This window comes from Acipenser ruthenus, chromosome 58 (genome assembly GCF_902713425.1).
Source record: "Acipenser ruthenus chromosome 58, fAciRut3.2 maternal haplotype, whole genome shotgun sequence".
NCBI lineage: Eukaryota > Metazoa > Chordata > Actinopteri > Acipenseriformes > Acipenseridae > Acipenser > Acipenser ruthenus.
Genome location: NC_081246.1, coordinates 4692128 through 4710078, shown reverse-complemented (window position 1 = coordinate 4710078; position 17951 = coordinate 4692128). Strand labels below are relative to the sequence as shown.

At 41.6% G+C, this 17951-nt stretch overlaps 2 protein-coding genes across 3 annotated transcripts; both read left to right on the top strand.

Annotated features, from left to right (window-relative positions):
• The first annotated feature begins 3424 nt into the window (after positions 1–3424).
• Positions 3425–8861, top strand: LOC117967288 (zinc-binding protein A33-like). The gene is made up of 7 exons (XM_059018165.1): positions 3425–4039; positions 5137–5581; positions 6021–6116; positions 6210–6440; positions 6815–6837; positions 6923–7041; positions 7673–8861. The coding sequence occupies exons 2-7, from the start codon at positions 5177–5179 to the stop codon at positions 8200–8202; spliced, it is 1404 nt and encodes a 467-aa protein (XP_058874148.1). The 5' UTR covers positions 3425–4039; positions 5137–5176; the 3' UTR covers positions 8203–8861.
• A 1627-nt stretch (positions 8862–10488) lies between these two features.
• LOC131724936 (zinc-binding protein A33-like) lies at positions 10489–17461 on the top strand. 2 transcript variants are annotated; one of them, XM_059018045.1, is made up of 7 exons: positions 10489–10823; positions 14002–14476; positions 14914–15009; positions 15103–15333; positions 15513–15535; positions 15621–15739; positions 16366–17461. In XM_059018045.1, exons 2-7 carry the CDS (start codon positions 14075–14077, stop codon positions 16902–16904), a joined length of 1410 nt encoding a protein of 469 aa, XP_058874028.1. In that variant the 5' UTR covers positions 10489–10823; positions 14002–14074; the 3' UTR covers positions 16905–17461. The 2 variants fall into 2 exon arrangements, with proteins under 2 accessions (XP_058874028.1, XP_058874029.1); XM_059018046.1 differs by lacking the exon at positions 10489–10823 and adding an exon at positions 12893–13252.
• Positions 17462–17951: the final 490 nt, after the last annotated feature.

The window sequence follows — 17951 nt, the reverse complement described above, 5'->3', positions numbered from 1 at the left end:
GTGCAAAAATAATATTTAAAAAGAAAATGACTCAAATACCCCGAGGTGAAAATCCACAACAACACAAACACTACTTGGAATCCTCTTTCTTCTAAAAAGTCACTTACAAAATATCCCGTTAAAAACAAAGTTTAGATTAAAAAAACAAAACACTTTAAAACTTGAGAAAATATATTTTAAAACAATTAACTTAAAAGCAGCGCAGCAGTCCCGAAATGAGGCTGAATCAGCCCCTAGACCAGTCCCAAAACAAACAAGAAAAACCGTCTTTCAATTTCTCTCTGTCCGCTGCATTCACTGTTGCTCTGGACTCCAGTAAAAACAGTTCAAGAAAAACACATTGCTTTGGTAAAGGAAAAAAAGGAGCGATCCCACTTCCCTTTCTCGCCCTCTCAAACTCTCCTCTGCCGCTGCTGTAGTTTGAAAGGGCTCCGTGCTCGCTCGTGCTTTCACTTTAGTGCCCCTTCTCCATATCACGTGCAGAGTCCTTTCATCTGAAGCGAGGGGCGTGTCCTGATGAGCAACACCTGGCCACGTGATTAACAAAGACAGCAGGTGTGTTTAATAAGGGGCGGGGGAAGGGAGGAGCAAACACACGCTAATTGACAAAAAAAAATACACCGTGTTCCTATCGGTGAGCCAAGCTACTCTACCTCGTGGAGCACAGCGGTACTACAGCTGCCTGATCTAACGCAGCGTCGTGTTCTCTTGTTTTGATTTGTGATCGTGTCTGCTTTTATTCGTGCTCGGGTTCTCAGTATTGACGCTGCGGATCTTCATAAACACGTGTGTGATTTTGTATTGTAATGCCTGGCTGCGGGGTGTTCATTGAATTGATCAGGCTCTGTGTGGGGAGCCTTCCTTTATATTCTCGAGGAATTGAACGTGTTTGCATGAGGAGCTTCAGTGTTTAACCGTGTCGATATCATTCTGAATCTGCTGCTTCGGGGCAGGGCTGCTGGAAACATGTTAACACCGTCAGAATGTCTTCATCTAAACTAATTGGTTTTTAACTGAAAAAAAATATCGCGGGGGTTTCTGCCTTGAAATTCGATGTTTTAATCACTGCATTTAAATAACACGGGCTTAAAACGCAAAAACCCCAAAATGTGTACAAAGGATAAAAACAAACACAATCACATCTGTTGAAGGTTTATGCGTTGCTCAAGTGAGACTCGAAATGCTTTTATTTTATAGAAACCCAAAGTTACTGCAGCCTGCAGTAATTTCCAAAAATGAACGCTTTTAGCAAATCATAATAATAAAAAAAAATACCCTAGAAGTACAAAAAAAAAAAAAATCGAAAAATAACTTACTATCAAAACAACAAAAATACAAAACGGGAGCCTACCAGAATATATTGCAGATTCCACCTCTACAACACTCAATAAAGCGCAGAGCCATCGTGTTAAGATGTGTGCATGAAGTCCCCTTTAAAAATCTGCGATTGTGGCCATTGTTATTATTAACTGCATTAGACAAACTACACGCCCCTTAATGCAATTTCGCGCTCAAAGCGATTGAACTTTACACTGCAGCGTGTCAATCAATGCAGAGCACCAATCAGGAAGGAGAATCGCCTGTACGTCACATCTTTGACAGACGGCCTTATAAGGATAAGCTCCGACCAAAACTGGGTTATTCCTCTTGGCTTTGTTGTTGAGTTTATGTTGTGGCGGTTAAGAAACAGAACAAGGGGGACTAGGCAGATAGCCCCTGTTTTATGAAGACGACACAGTGCGTTAAGGAAAATAAAAATTAAAACAGACGTTAGCGTTTCAACATAGTACAGCTTCAACAGTATGAGTTAGAACTGCAAACGCCGGCTAATTATATTACCACTAACACCGTGTTGGTTTAAATGGAATTAATTAGCAGCTGGGACTGAAGCAAGTCCAGTCCGAGCTTGCTTGACGGCCCGATTAGGGTAATTCCAGTTTGTTGGCGCATGCTCCAAAGAGCCGCGTGTGTGCTGCAAGGCATCGGACTGAAGTTTACCTGCAACCTGCCTGTGCAATCTCTCAGGAACGCCGTGCCGTTTGTCTGCTCCTATCCGCAGCATCTACCAAGGAAATTCGTGAGCAGCAAACATGAAAAAAGGAAAGAGCAAGAGTTTGCTGTGTATTGATATGTCAATTAAAAGATTAAAACGCCCCCCTCAGGACTGAGAAAAAAAAAACACCACGAGGTGGGTGAAAGCAGCTGTTTAATGTTTATGTGCACCAACGGGAAATCAATAATACAAGGACAGTGTGGACCTCAACGAGTTATACTAGCGCTATATAAATCAAAAGGAACAGAGTTTACACGAGTTTGCATGGCGTTGGACTTGTGTTTGTTTTCTTTTTGAATGTAATATGGTATCTAAGGTGTAGGTAATTGTTTAATTTAGGAAAAGTTGGTTTTCTAGAAGCTATTAAAAATAAGAGTGTCTTATTTTTCTTTCATTACTACAGTACCCACATTATAGAGTTTTGATCTGGTATAAAAAAAAAAAACAATATCATTTCTAAATGTATTATTATTTTTTTCACTGGGGTTATTCTGAAGTCTTGATTTTGACAATTAAAACTAGTTGAAACAAATGCATTTAACCAATTAATGGTGTTGATAATAGTTGAGGACACTACCCAGATATTTATTTATTAAATGCGCTAGTGCCCGTTGTCACTAAGTTGGGTATATTATTTTTTATTTATTTCCCCCAGGTACAATAAAATCTGTGCTTCATTGGAGTTGGATGTGGGTTTTTAACTGTTTAAATATATTGCTGCATATTACTGCTAAAATAAAGAGTGGCAGTTATTTCAATTTCCTAGGAAATACAACAAGGGCACATTATTTTAAAGTGTACAGTATTATCCAGGTGGAGGCACCGCACCATAGTCATTGTTATTCATTCTTGAAGATATCTGCATATAGAATAGGGCAATACCAGTCAGCTCACCATCAACCACTGGGAACCAGGATCTTCTTGTATGCGTGCTACTGTAAACCACAATCAACATCAGGTACTCGGACAAGTAAATAAGTTCTAAATATTGCATGTTTGTGCTCTGCTAGCTCAGAGTGACTAGAGCGGGGTTACATGCATAACATTTAAAAAAAAGAAAGAAATTAAAATTAAAAATCAGACAAAATAGCGAGTCACAAATAAAAAACATCACAGCAATCTGTATGCGATACAGTGAAGAACGGAAGGCTTTATATTATAGACTATAGTGAAATAGACGCGCGGTGTCTTTGTAAACACGGAGATGCTATTAAACACGTTTCGCTTTGTATTCTGCGCTTTCACGGTTATTTTCAGCACATCGAGAGATCTTGCTCGGAACGCAGTGGCTGTTTGGAGCAAATGCTATTTTACATCGAATATGTTTGGACCGTGTTTGTGTGTGTTTGTTTCTGTTTGTGTGTGTGTGTGTGTGTGTGTTTGTTTGGAAGTGAAAAAACAAGATCGGCTGTTATACTAATTTTCACTCAGTTCATTTTAGAAATGTTGATCTGAATCAACACATGTTATTATTATGTGATAACATTCTTTTAAAAAAATGAAATGAAATCGCCCTCAACCAGTTGTCACGTCAATTTCAGTTCCTGGTGCTGTTTGTCAATTTCAGTCCAGCTCGAGCTGCTGTTTTGCTAGAGTGCGCACGCAGACGCAGTAAAAGCAAAAGCTGCGTCAGGAACATTAAACGATGACGTATCGGGAAGAAATAAAATAGGCTTCTATTCAAACTCGGCAAAGTCACATGATAGCGCCCCACGTGTAAACGACGGGTGTGGCAGCTGGGAGGTTCATAATGTACCTGTACTGCATTTCCATTTTTCCCACGTCATTTCTTAGAAAACGAAGCTCCTAATTTCCTGGAGCCTGAGTAGATTTCCACGCCCACATTTCAGGGTCTTGTTCCTCTGCCGCCCCCCTCGCTTGTGTACCAGTGTAAAGCTGACAGTTTCGTTTCACATTTTGCTCGGCTCTGCACACCCGGATTGCACGGACATCCTCCGAGTTCCAGACCCTGCTTTCAAAGTACAGGTTAGAACTCTGTTGGGTTTAATCGACCTTCACTTTGTCATGTTAATTTAAAATAATAATGAATTATAACGTGTAAAGCAATACGGACGGGCTGTTCATTTTAATGTGGAGAGTTGATAATTAGTATAGAGTAAAGTGGAGTTAGTTTATTTGTTAAACACACACAAATCCTACAGATGTCAGGACTGCCCAGTCCCTGACCACATTCCGGCGCCTCCTTAAGACTCACCTCTTCAAACAGCACCTGTAGAACTCCTCTGTTTGTATCCTGGGACACTATCACCCTTCATTTAAATGTGCTTTATTTTGCTCTTATCTGCCCCCTATTTTACTCCATTTAATCCTGTACTTCAGAATACTGTAATCTGCCAAGTGTTTAATCTGTAGTACTTTGTATTTAATCATATCCTGATGTAACTATCACTATTATCTGCTGTATTATTGAATTGTGGTTTGTCACACTTGTACTTTGCTTGAACAAAAGTTATTGTATTTCTTGCTCTTATTGTATTACTTGTATTGTAACACTTGAAATATATTTGCTTACGATTGTAAGTCGCCCTGGATAAGGGCGTCTGCTAAGAAATAAATAATAATAATAATAAAATGGAATGCATAACAAGTTTCAGTGAATTGAAGCTCCAGGTTTGGTTAATAAGCTCAGAACAGACCGCATTGTGTTCAGCTCCATTGTGAGGCTCATGTAATTACAGAGTGGTCCTGCTTTATTGTTTACATTGTGTGTTGAATTTCAAATGGATTTCATATAAATATATACGCTATTAAAGAGGGCTCTAGAGCAGTTTCATGAACATTAATCTATACCTTATCAGTCTATACCAGATCAGTCTGGTATAGACTAGATTAGTAAAATTTATGTTTTTCGAGGAGTTTTTACTTTCATTATAAACTACAGCTCTTGTGTGGAGGTGTTCCATACATGACTGCTGCATTTCACCACATTGTATTAGACATGTTAATGAAAAGAGTGCAGACTCAGCAATTCTACAGAATAAACTTCTCAGCAGGTTAAAGTCAGTGGTAAGGTAGTGCTGCTAATGTAGCCTCATGTCTGCTGACTCGTTTCTAATCTGCAGGTCCTTACACAGAGCAAGGCAGGAGCGGCTTTGTGCAGAAATGGCAGCAAACACTTCTCCTCTGGAGTCAGATCTTTCCTGTGCTGTGTGCTGTGAGATTTTCAAGGATCCTGTAACTCTTCATTGTAACCACAGCTTCTGTAAAGCATGTCTGGATCAGTGCTGGAAAGAGAAGAGAGCTCGGGAGTGTCCCGTGTGCAGGAGGAGGAGTTCAATGGAGGAGCCTCCACTCAATTTTGCTCTCAGGAATATTGTGGAGTCCTTCTTAAATGAACGCAGTCAGAAACCTCCAGCACCTACTGGAATACTCTGCAGTCTGCATGATGAAAAACTGAAGCTGTTCTGTGTGGATGATAAAGAGGCTGTCTGTCTTGTGTGTCAAACTTCAAAGAAACATGAGAATCACAAGTTCCGTCCTGCTCAGGAGGCTGCACAGGATTATAAGGTGTGGAAACAATATTCATGTGAAAATGTAAACACAGTATTCTCTTTTCACAGCATATTATACAGAGTTATTATAATGAGGCAGTTTAAACAACAAGATCCAACAAGTCTGAGCGAAAAACAAATCCTATTACAATATCATTGAAACTAACACAGAGAGAGAGAGAGAGAGATCAATCCTGGGTGCAGAGTGGGGGTGGTGCTGTACAGGAATGGGGAGGGGAGTGTGTCTGTGTGCAATAATGAATTCACACCTGAACCCTTATAAACCCTCACAGACCCCCTATCAGAGAATCTCCAGAGCGGGGGGTTTCTTGCTATGAGAGCCCCCAGTGGCAACCCCAGTGCTGAGGGGATTTCTCACACACTGCATTCATATTGCTACTAGCCAGGCATGTGTTAACAGTGATGTGCAAGCTCTGGGTTTCATTGCATTTCAGGAAGAACTCAAGACTGCGCTGAAGCCCTTGCAGGACAAGCTGAAAACCTTTAATAAAGTTAAAAATGAATGTGATAAAACAGCAGAGCACATCAAGGTAAGACAACTAGATTAGTGATTGAAACAATACACAACTTACATTTTCACTGGACACCCAAACTAACTCTAAAGTGATCCTTTTCTTGTATAGAAACAAGCCCAGCACACAGAGAGGCAGATAAAGGAGGAGTTTGAGAAACTTCACCAGTTTCTACGAGATGAAGAAAAGGCCAGGATAGCTGCACTGAGGAGGGAAGAGGAACAAAAGGGAAGAATCATGAAAGAGAAGATTGAAAAACTTACAAGAGAAATCTCATCCCTTTCAGACACAATCAGAGTGATAGAAGAGGAGATGGAAGCTGAAGACATCTTCTTCCTGCAGGTAGTGATTGTTTAACTGTGTGTGACATGTTCTTATTGTGAATGCACACTCACTACTACACTATGAATGGGACTTTACAAGCATTTATGTCAGCACACATTTGAACTTCATTTTCAACATTCATTTTTCAAGCATGGTTTGTATTGCTGTTTGTTCTTAAGTTTACCCCACAAATGGGTAAAACAGGCAGCAAATGCCCCTCCTCCAGCCCCACAAACCAGCAGAGGGGTCTCATTGGTTTGGTGCTCCAGAGAATATGTTCATGGATAAACACTGTGTTCAAAATGTAAAGCTGGACAGCGGTGCTGCTGTTTTCTATCAAAGTGGTATTTGTGTTTTAATAATGTCTCAATTCATGTCCTTGTTTGTTTCAGAAGTACAAAGACACACAGAGAAGGTATGTAAGATGTGGCCTGTCTTCCTCTCTTGTATTGTATTGAATGCAAACACAGAGCAGCACTAACTCCTGAATATGATTGCAGAGCCGAGTGCACACTGCAGGATCCACAGTGTGTTTCAGGAGCGCTGATAGATGTAGCCGAGCACCTGGGCTCTCTGAAGTACAAAGTGTGGGAGAAGATGCTGGGGATTGTTCAATACAGTGAGTCCTGTGGGGAGCATCACAAAGGAGGGGGGGGGGTGCATATAACCACAATCCATAATGTGTGTAAGCAGCAAGATACAGCTCTCTACAATCAATAATAATACACAATGAAATGTACACACCTGGGGCAAATACACTTGTATCCATCAGAGAGATCATCTCTCAGTTCAATATTAAACATTGTGAGCTGCTCATAGTATTGAGGTGAGCTGGAAGAGCATTCCAAGAGAGCAAAAGGCTTTCTGATCCCATGCTGGTCTGCATTGAAACTCCTTGTAAAGAAACCACTGCAGTAGAACGCAGACTTCTCTGAGTTCAGCCCATTGTCTTGGAATGCTCCCAGAGCTCTAAGAATGTTAGTGCTGAGCAGTGTCACAGTGTTCTGTTCTAGAGCTCTGTGATTTAGATTTAAATGGATCTGATTTAACACTAGAACCGCCAGCAGTAGTCATTTCGACAGGTACATTTTAAACAGCTGCTTTTAAAAGTTATGTTTGATATTGAATAATAATAATATTTGGGTTGGTGTATTATAAAGAAAACTATGCAATTCTTAGCATGTGATTTATTAAAATGCTTGCAGGTAGATGTTCTCATTTCTAACTCTGTCTCTCGTTTCCTCTCTCAGCTCCAGTGACTCTGGATCCCAACACGGCACACCCTGAACTGATACTGTCTAAGGATCTAACAAGTGTGAGACGCAGCGATGAGTGGCAGGAGCTTCCTGACAACCCGGAGCGGTTTGATATCTATGCCTGTGTGCTGGGCTCTGAGGGGTTCACTTCAGGGAAACACTGCTGGGACGTGGAACTTGGGAGCAATACTGACTGGGCTCTGGGTGTGACTAAAGTGTCCAGCAAGAGGAAAGGGAAATTCTCTACAAACCCAGGAGAAGGATACTGGATTATATCCGTGGAGGATGGGGATCAGTACTGTGCATGGACCTCACCACTGACGCGACTCATTGTGGAGAAGAAACCCCAGAAGATCAGAGTTCAGCTGGACTGTGACGGGGGGGAGGTGGCATTCTTTGACTCCAGTGATATGAGAAAACCTCTCTACACTTTTAAACACAGATTTACTGAGAAGATGTTTCCATGGTTCTGTTCTGCTCCTCTCAGAGTGTGCCCTGTGAAGACAGTTACAAAATTGGACTAGCCCAATATGTTCAACATAAACAATAGGGATGAATAATAATAATAATAATTATAATCTATTAATATTGAAAAGGAACGGAAACATTTTAAATTGAAAATGATGATCAAAGTGACAAATGTAACGATGTTTAGAAAACTATTAAATACAGTCTAACAGAACATTTTCACCCTCCTCCACCCCTCTCCCTCGTCACGTGACGCGGGTGTTTGGTCTGTGCTCCTCGAATCCATGTAGAAATACAATTACAAAAACTAGAACATGAACTGGTTACAGAACAACACTGAATAAAGAATCTGCATTCTGGAATAATATTCAATTAAACACAATGCTCTATTGATGTGTTATACCATCTACAGCTTTGCAAGCTCTGTAAATAATAACTCCCTCAATGCTGAATGAATGAATGAATAATGATTGCTGGGCTGGTCCGCGGCGTTGTTGAATCGATCAGGATATTGTATCATTTAATTGGTAAATGTATAGCTGTAATAACTTGGAAGCTGCACATTGTGATCGTGTGGATGTGTGTCTTTTGTGGCCGCTGTGAAACGGTCCCGCAAATCACTGCTCCCGGAACACAAAGGATCGGTTCACTGCCCTCCCTTTGATTTAATGAATGATTTTTTTTTAATAATAAAAAGTATATATTTTAATTTGGACCTCGTGTGGGGAGTCTGTCCATCTCCGTGTGAATCTCGCTCACAGCAGCTGTGTGAAGTAATCCGAAAGCATTCGCATACGAAGTTAAGGGAGTACTGACAGGTCGCTGCCACCAGGGGGCGCAGTGCGGTTAGGAAAGTTAGTGAGGCGGCGCTTGGCGGTGACGCGCGTCTCCAGGTGTAGAGAAGACACTCCGTGGCTCATCAGTGAAAGTCTCACGGCTGCGTTGAAGGGTGAAGACAGCGACATGATGAAGCAGAACAAGACATTGAGGGGCTGCACCCCACTTTGTACGGCACGCATGAAATCCATTGGAATCGCTGTGAGACGCGGACCAGGGTGAAGAGCGAGCATTTAAACAAGCCTTAAGGAAAGACAGAAGGCACAGGAGAAGAGTCATTATCTGAAGCAGCTCAATAATACAGTAAACTGTAACAGAATATTCCCTGTTAGGTTACGCAGTGTACCGACGCGAACGAGAAGGAATGAGCATCGCGAGGGTGTGACTGAACTCGAGTGTATCGATTGAGCGCAGCTTACATACAGAGCGATTGCAAAGCAGGACGCGGAAGGGTTATTGCAGATACGCGGCGCTGAACACGTGGTCTCGTGTTATGACGTGTTGTCAGTAAATATCGCTTGTTAAGGACACGCATACCCTGTAGATAGCGACGCCCTTTCAGCCGTGCGGGTCTGCAGCTAGCATGTGCAATGAAGGACAAATACTTCCACAAAAACCTGCCTGCTTCTGCCTGAAAGAAACCAGAAAGACAATGAAAAATGAAAAAGCCTGGCCCCAGAACCACGAGGTTAATATTGGGTTTTTATTTGATATGTTATTTTAAAGCAATTTAGGTTCGTTTTTACAAGTAGCGCGCAATAATAACAACAGATCCACAAAATAGCATTAAAGAAAAAACAAATAGAAAAATAAAGACCAAAAAATATAACTGATCAAAAACAACTTGCAAAATTTAGACCGTGCAAAAATAATATTTAAAAAGGAAATGACTCAAATACCCCGAGGTGAAAATCCACAACAACACAAACACTACTTGGAATCCTCTTTCTTCTAAAAAGTCACTTACAAAATATCCCGTTAAAAACACAGTTTAGATTAAAAAAACAAACAGTTTAAAACTTGAGAAAATATATTTTAAAACAATTAATTTAAAAGCAGCGCAGCAGTCCCGAAATGAGGCTGAATCAGCCCCTAGACCAGTCCCAAAACAAACCATAAAAACCTCGAGAATATAAAGGGAGGCTCCCCACACAGAGCCTGATCAATTCAATGAACACCCCGCAGCCAGGCATTACAATACAAAAACACACACGTGTTTATGAAGATCCGCAGCGTCAATACTGAGAACCCGAGCACGAATAAAAGCAGACACGATCACAAATCAAAACAAGAAAACACGACGCTGCGTTAGATCAGGCAGCTGTAGTACCGCTGTGCTCCACTAGGTGGAGTAGCTTGGCTCACCGATAGGGACACGGTGTATTTTTTGGTCAATTACCGTGTGTTTGCTCCTCCCTCCCCCCGCCCCTTATTAAACACACCTGCTGTCTTTGTTAATCACGTGGCCAGGTGTTGCTCATCAGGACACGCCCCTCGCTTCAGATGAAATGACTCTGCACGTGATATGGAGAAGGGGCACTAAAGTGAAAGCACGAGCGAGCACGGAGCGCTTTCAAACTACAGCAGCGGCAGAGGAGAGTTTGAGAGGGCGAGAAAGGGAAGTGGGGTCGCTCCTTTTTTTCCTTTACCAAAGCAATGTGTTTTTCTTGAACTGTTTTTACTGGAGTCCAGTGCAACAGTGAATGCAGCGGACAGAGAGTAATTGAAAGACGGAGTTTCTGGGGGTGGATAAGAACATAAGAAAGTTTACAAACGAGAGGAGGCCATTCAGCCCATTAACCAAACGAGCCATCTTCAGCACCGCCTGTACCACAAGCAGGTGAGAACGAGGTTACAACATTACTTGTATTCCTTCAACAAGTTTACTGTTAGTTACAGTTTATACTATAAATGACTTTATAAAATGTCGTTTTAAGTCAGATATGTCAATATAGCAATCTCTTATAAACTGCAATTTTATTTTACTCCATTGATATACACAGAAGGCAAGAGGTTAATTTTTAATTAGCAGAAAATGTAACCTTGAATATTTAAACTTAGGACTGCTCATACATCTACTTAATGTTTTTATATTAGGTTTCTTATTTATTTAAATAATTTTGCTTTTTCTTACTATAGTCAAACCTAGTTTGATTGCTTCTTGTATATTAACTGTGCTCCATAGATTCTGCTATTCTGCTCTCGCTGGATCAGAATGTTTTGAGACTCTGAGTCTAATTTTGCCTGATAAGGGAGGTTTGGAACTTTAAGCCAGTCAGCCTGACCTTCAATGCAATGAACTCCTCCTCACAGGCCTTACACAGATCTGCTAATAATATTTTCTGCTGGTTTTATATTCTTTAAAACACATTAGTCATTACAATATTTGTTGCAGTTTCACAAATGTTCAATTAGTTTCCCAAAGATCAGCCTGCTTCCAGTAGCTGTGACAGTCTTGGGTCAGTTTCTGCTCTCAGGTGTGGGTGACAGTCTTTACAAGCCTGATACCTGCAGGAACTTCAATCTTGTGAGCTGGGCTCCCATCTCTGCGTTCTCATTCCCATCGTCAGTGAGCAAACACATTTTAACTGAATCTGGGTCCATCAAAGAACCGCACACCCTTGACTTATAACACAAAAGGGATGTGCCAGAACCATCTGTGACAGAAATCTCGCACCCTAACCTTAACCCTAACCCTTCACAATCTCACACCCCTAACCCTAACCCTTCACAATCTCCCACCCTAACCCTTCACAAACTCACACCCCTAACCCTAACCCTTCACAATCTCGCACCCGACTCGCTGTCTGTTCAGATTTCCCATTATTCATACCCGGATACATTTCAAACAGACTTTGAAAGATAGTTTATTTTTCTTCTCTTTTTTTAGTCTGTGATAAGTTTCCCAAAGCTGTGTTATAATAATGATTAACTTCTCAACGTTTCCAGTAAACCTTATCTTGTTTATTTAGCATTTTATTACCTAGCCTAGCCTGTGATATCCCAGAACATGAACAATGCACTGCGAAATCTGGAGCCATTATCTTACACAGATAACATCATCCGAGCACCTGCACTGTGCCTTGAGAAGGGTGCTGGGCATGACTTCTGTTTAATGGATTCCCTTGAAAATGACTTGGAGCTGATTTTGATTCCAAATTTGTCCTAAGAGCTACATTTCAGCTGATCCTGAAATGAAAGTTTAGCTGTTGGATTCTGTTGTGCTTTCAGCAGTGATCTCACACCTCTGGGTCGTCCCTCACAAGCACTATTTTTTTGTTTGCAAGGGCAGAAGTACAGTAGATTTCTGAATCCGGTTGATTCAGGAAAGACACTGAACTGTGCTGTGACTGTCAACATGAAGACCCTGTAAATGAGCAGCTGCTTCTCAGAACAGTGAAGTGACACCCAATCACAAAACTGATACAAACCAAGCGACAATAAGATTAGCTAAACAAGATCTTCAATATATAATATCCGATCACTGTTAAATGCACAATTTGAAACTAGTATGTATGTATTTATTTATTTATTTTAACTATACTAATTAATCATTTGTGTTTTTCTTGTACGATGTGAAAATCTCCCTGTTGTGAAAACCTGTTCACACCGTTGCCTGATTTATGCTGTGTAACATTTCATGAGGTGAGTGTGAGAGTATGAGTCCAGGTCCGATGCGTGTCACAATGAAGGCATCTGAATAAAAGACTCCCTGTTCTCATGAGAGCCCCTAATAAAATGAATTACTGTGCTGAAGCTGAACTCGTCATGGGTTCAGTGTTCCAGTGCTGCTCCCTTGTGAAAAGCTCTTTGCTTGGTCTTGTAACTCAGATCAAAGTATCATTAAGGAGTGGCTGCATAATAATTAACTCCACAGCGTTTCCAGGAACTCTTCTCCTGTTTGTTGCTTCTCATAAGGACACATGGATGGAATGCTCAACCAAAGAACACAGCCCATCCGTGTGCAACACAGAGCTGGTTATTAGGTAGACACTGGATAATATTATCACAGCATATGAGACAGCGGCTAAACTGAGCTAATCAAATCCTAACGCTCCGCCTCCCCAAACGATTGGGCGCTCATTAAGAATGTTTAGATTTGTTGTTAATTAGTTCAGAATAACCCAAGACCCGCCCTGTATTTTGGATTAGTTGATCAAATGTTTACAGTACTAATTAAAACACATGTTTTGTAAATTTATATTCTAGATTGCTTTGGATGTTTCAGCCAATCAGAGCACGTAATTCACCTACTGTATACGACAGTGAGTGAGTACCTCAGCCACTTAACAGTGTTCTCTTCATCAACCTTTCTCTCTTTTCAATGAAATTCACAACCGACTAAATAAAGACTGGTAATGATTAGAAAACAAATCTATAGGTATATTACAGGCATATTGTATAGCACTGTGTGTGAAACATCTTGAAGTGTGTGTTCTGCGTTCTGTGTTCTGTGTTCTGCGTTCTGTGTTCTTTTATCTGCCCCTTGGGAAGACTATTGTTACCTCCAGGTAACTTCCCTCGAGGCAATCAGTTCCCACTATGACCCTCCTTGAGACGTGCCAGTTCATTTCATACTTGCATTGAGATCAAAGTGCAAATCTAGTTGTGTTTGTGTAACGTTGATGTGGTTCTGCAGTGGAAAGTGGTTGTGTGTGTGTTGAAGTGTACGTGTAGATCCATGGCTACAGCACCCGTGGACCATGATCATGGAGTTAGGGTTAGAAACCCCAACGTCACATTTCCTTGCTTCTGTGGCGATGACTTCAACCGTAACTTCTGCATTAATGCAGTTTTTTTCTTTTTGAGGAGTTTTCATTTTCATTATAAACTACAGCTCTTGTGTGGAGGTGTTCCATAGATGACTGCTGCATTTCACCACATTGTATTAGACATGTTAATGCAAAGAGTGCAGACTCAGGAATCTCAGTCATCAGTTATCTACAGGTTAAAGTCACTGGTAAATTAGTGCTGCTAATGGAGCCTCATGACTGCTGACTCATGATTTTAATCTGCAGGGACAAAGTTCGAGGTTCTGGACTTTGAAAGGTGTCCTTACAGAGAGCAAGGCAGGAGCGGCTTTGTGCAGAAATGGCAGCAAACACTTCTCCTCTGGAAGCAGATCTTTCCTGTGCTGTGTGCTGTGATATTTTCAAGGATCCTGTAACTCTTCATTGTAACCACAGCTTCTGTAAAGTATGTCTGGATCACTGCTGGAAAGAGAAGGGAGCTCTGGAGTGTCCCGTGTGCAGGAGGAGGAGTTCAATGGAGGATGTTAAACCTAATTTCGCTCTCAGGAATATTGTGGAGTCCTTCTTAAAGGAACGCAGTCAGAATCCTCCAGCACCTACTGGAATATGCAGTCTGCATGATGAAAAACTGAAGCTGTTTTGTGTGGATGATAAAGAGGCTGTCTGTCTTGTGTGTCAAACTTCAAAGAAACATGCAAAACACACGTTCATTCCTGTTCAGGAGGCTGCACAGGATTATAAGGTATGGAAACAATATTCATGTGAAAATGTAAACACAGTATTCTCTTTTCACAGCATATTATACAGAGTTATTATAATGAGGCAGTTTAAACAACAAGATCCAACAAGTCTGAGAGAAAAACAAATCCTATCTCAATATCATTGAGAGAGAGAGAGAGAGAGAGAGAGAGAGAGATCCTGGGTGCAGAGTGGGGGAGGTGCTGTACAGGAATGGGGAGGGGAGCGTGTCTGTGTGCAATAATGAATTCACACCTGAACCCTTATAAACCCTCACACAGCCCCTATCAGAGAATCTCCAGAGCGGGGGGTTTCTTGCTATGAGAGCCCCCAGTGGCAACCCCAGTGCTGAGGGGATTTCTCACACACTGCATTCATATTGCTACTAGCCAGGCATGCGTTAACAGTGATGTGCAAGCTCTGGGTTTCATTGCATTTCAGGGAGAACTCAAGACTGCGCTGAAGCCCTTGCAGGACAAGCTGGGATCCTTTAATAAAGTTAAAAACGAATGTGATAAAACAGCAGAGCACATCAAGGTAAGAGAACTAGATTAGTGATTGAAACAATACACAACATACATTTTCACTGGACACCCAAACTAACTCTAAAGTGATTCTTTTCTTGTATAGAAACAAGCCCAGCAAACAGAGAGGCAGATAAAGGAGGAGTTTGAGAAACTTCACCAGTTTCTACGAGATGAAGAAAAGGCCAGGATAGCTGCACTGAGGAGGGAAGAGGAACAAAAGGGAAGAATCATGAAAGAGAAGATTGAAAAACTTACAAGAGAAATCTCATCCCTTTCAGACACAATCAGAGTGATAGAAGAGGAGATGGAAGCTGAAGACATCATCTTCATGCAGGTAGTGATTGTTTAACTGTGTGTAACATGTTCTTATTCTGAATGCACACTCACTACTACACTATGAATGGGACTTTACAAGCATTTATGTCAGTACACATTTGAACAGTGCTGCTGTTTTCTATCAAAGTGGTATTTGTGTTTTAATAATGTCTCAATTCATGTCCTTGTTTGTTTCAGAAGTACAAAGACACACAGAGAAGGTATGTAAGATGTGGCCTGTCTTCCTCTCTTGTATTGTATTGAATGCAAACACAGAGCAGCACTAACTCCTGAATATGATTGCAGAGCCGAGTGCACACTGCAGGATCCACAGTGTGTTTCAGGAGCGCTGATAGATGTAGCCGAGCACCTGGGCTCTCTGAAGTACAAAGTGTGGGAGAAGATGCTGGGGATTGTTCAATACAGTGAGTCCTGTGGGGAGCATCACAAAGGAGGGGGGGGTGCATATAACCACAATCCACAATGTGTGTAAGCAGCAAGATACAGCTCTCTACAATCAATAATAATACACAATGAAATGCACACACCTGTAGCAAATACACTTGTATCCATCAGAGAGATCATCTCTCAGTTCAATATTAAACACTGTGAGCTGCTCATAGTATTGAGGTGAGCTGGAAGAGCATTCCAAGAGAGCAAAAGGCTTTCTGATCCCATGCTGGTCTGCATTGAAACTCCTTGTAAAGAAACCACTGCAGTAGAACACAGACTTCTCTGAGTTCAGCCCATTGTCTTGGAATGCTCCCAGAGCTCTAAGAATGTTAGTGCTGAGCAGTGTCCCAGTGTTCTGTTCTAGAGCTCTGTGATTCAGATTTAAATGGATCTCATTTAACACTAGAACCGCCAGCAGTAGTCATTTTGACGGGTACATTTTAAACAGCTGCTTTTAAAAGTTATGTTTGATATTGAATAATAATATTTGGGTTGGTGTATTATAAACAAAAATCTACAATTCTTGGCAAGTGATTTATTAAAATGCTTGCAGGTAGATGTTCTCATTTCTAAACCTGTCTCTTGTTTCCTCTCTCAGCTCCAATGACTCTGGATCCCAACACAGCACACCCTGAACTGATACTGTCTGAGGATCTAACAAGTGTGAGACGCGGCAGGGAGAGACAGCAGCTTCCTGACAACCCAGAGCGGTTTGATACCCGGACGTGTGTGCTGGGCTCTGAGGGGTTCATTTCAGGGAAACACTGCTGGGATGTGGAACTGGGGAGCAATACCTACTGTTATCTGGGTGTGACTAAAGAGTCCAGCAAGAGGAAAGGGAAATTCAACTGGAAACCAGAAGCAGGATACTGGATTATATCCCAGTTATATGGGGATCAGTACAGGGCATGTACCTCACCAGAGACACGACTCACTGTGGAGAAGAAACCCCAGAAGATCAGAGTTCAGCTGGACTGTGACGGGGGGGAGGTGGCATTCTTTGACTCCAGTGATATGAGAAAACCTCTCTACACTTTTAAACACAGATTTACTGAGAGAATGTTTCCATATTTCTGGACTCTGTGTTCTGCCGCTCTCAGAGTGTGCCCTGTGAAGACAGTTATAAAAGTGGACTAGCCCAATGTGTTCAGCATAAACAATAGGGATGAATAATAATAATAATAATAATAACAGAACACGTTCACCCTCCTCCACCCCTCTCCCTCGTCACGTGACGCGGGTGTTTGGTCTTTGCTCCTCGAATCCATGTAGAAATACAATTACAAAAACTAGAACAGGAACTGGTTAAAGAACAACACTGAATAAAGAATATGCATTCTGGAATAATATTCAATTAAACACAATGCTCTATTGATGTGTTATACCATCTGCAGCTTTGCAAGCTCTGTAAATAATAACTCCCTCAATGCTGAATGAATGAATGAATAATGATTGCTGGGCTGGTCAGCGGCGTTGTTGAATCGATCAGGATATTGTATCATTTAATTGGTAAATGTATCGCTGTAATAACTTGGAAGCTGCACATTGTGATCGTGTGGATGTGTGTCTTTTGTGGTCGCTGTGAAACGGTCCCGCAAATCACTGCTCCCGGATCACAAAGGATCGGTTCGCTGCCCTCCCTTTGATTTAATGAATGATTTTTTTTTTTTAATAATAAAAAGTATATATTTTAATTTGGACCTCGTGTGGGGTGTCTGTCCATCTCCGTGTGGATCTCGCTCACAGCAGCTGTGTGAAGGAATCCGAAAGCATTCGCATACGAAGTTAAGGGAGTACTGACAGGTCACTGCCACCAGGGGGCGCAGTGCGGTTAGGAAAGTTAGTGAGGCGGCGCTTGGCGGTGACGCGCGTCTCCAGGTGTAGAGAAGCCACTCCGTGGCTCATCAGTGAAAGTCTTACGGCTGTGTTGAAGGGTGAAGACAGCGACATTAAGAAGCACTTTAAGGTTCAAACTCGTTCAGACCGGAGCGCCTCCTTGTTTTCTGAGAGTGAAGCAGTGCTGCTACAAGAGACAAAGATCCAGTGACTTGTAACAAATATTAATTTCATTTTATTTTTTTACTACATACTTGGTGGATTATACAGTTAATTATTTCACAATCTCTCTCGAAGAGCTAGCGCCATCTAGTGCTTGAGCCAGGTAACCCATCCCAGCCCCTCCTG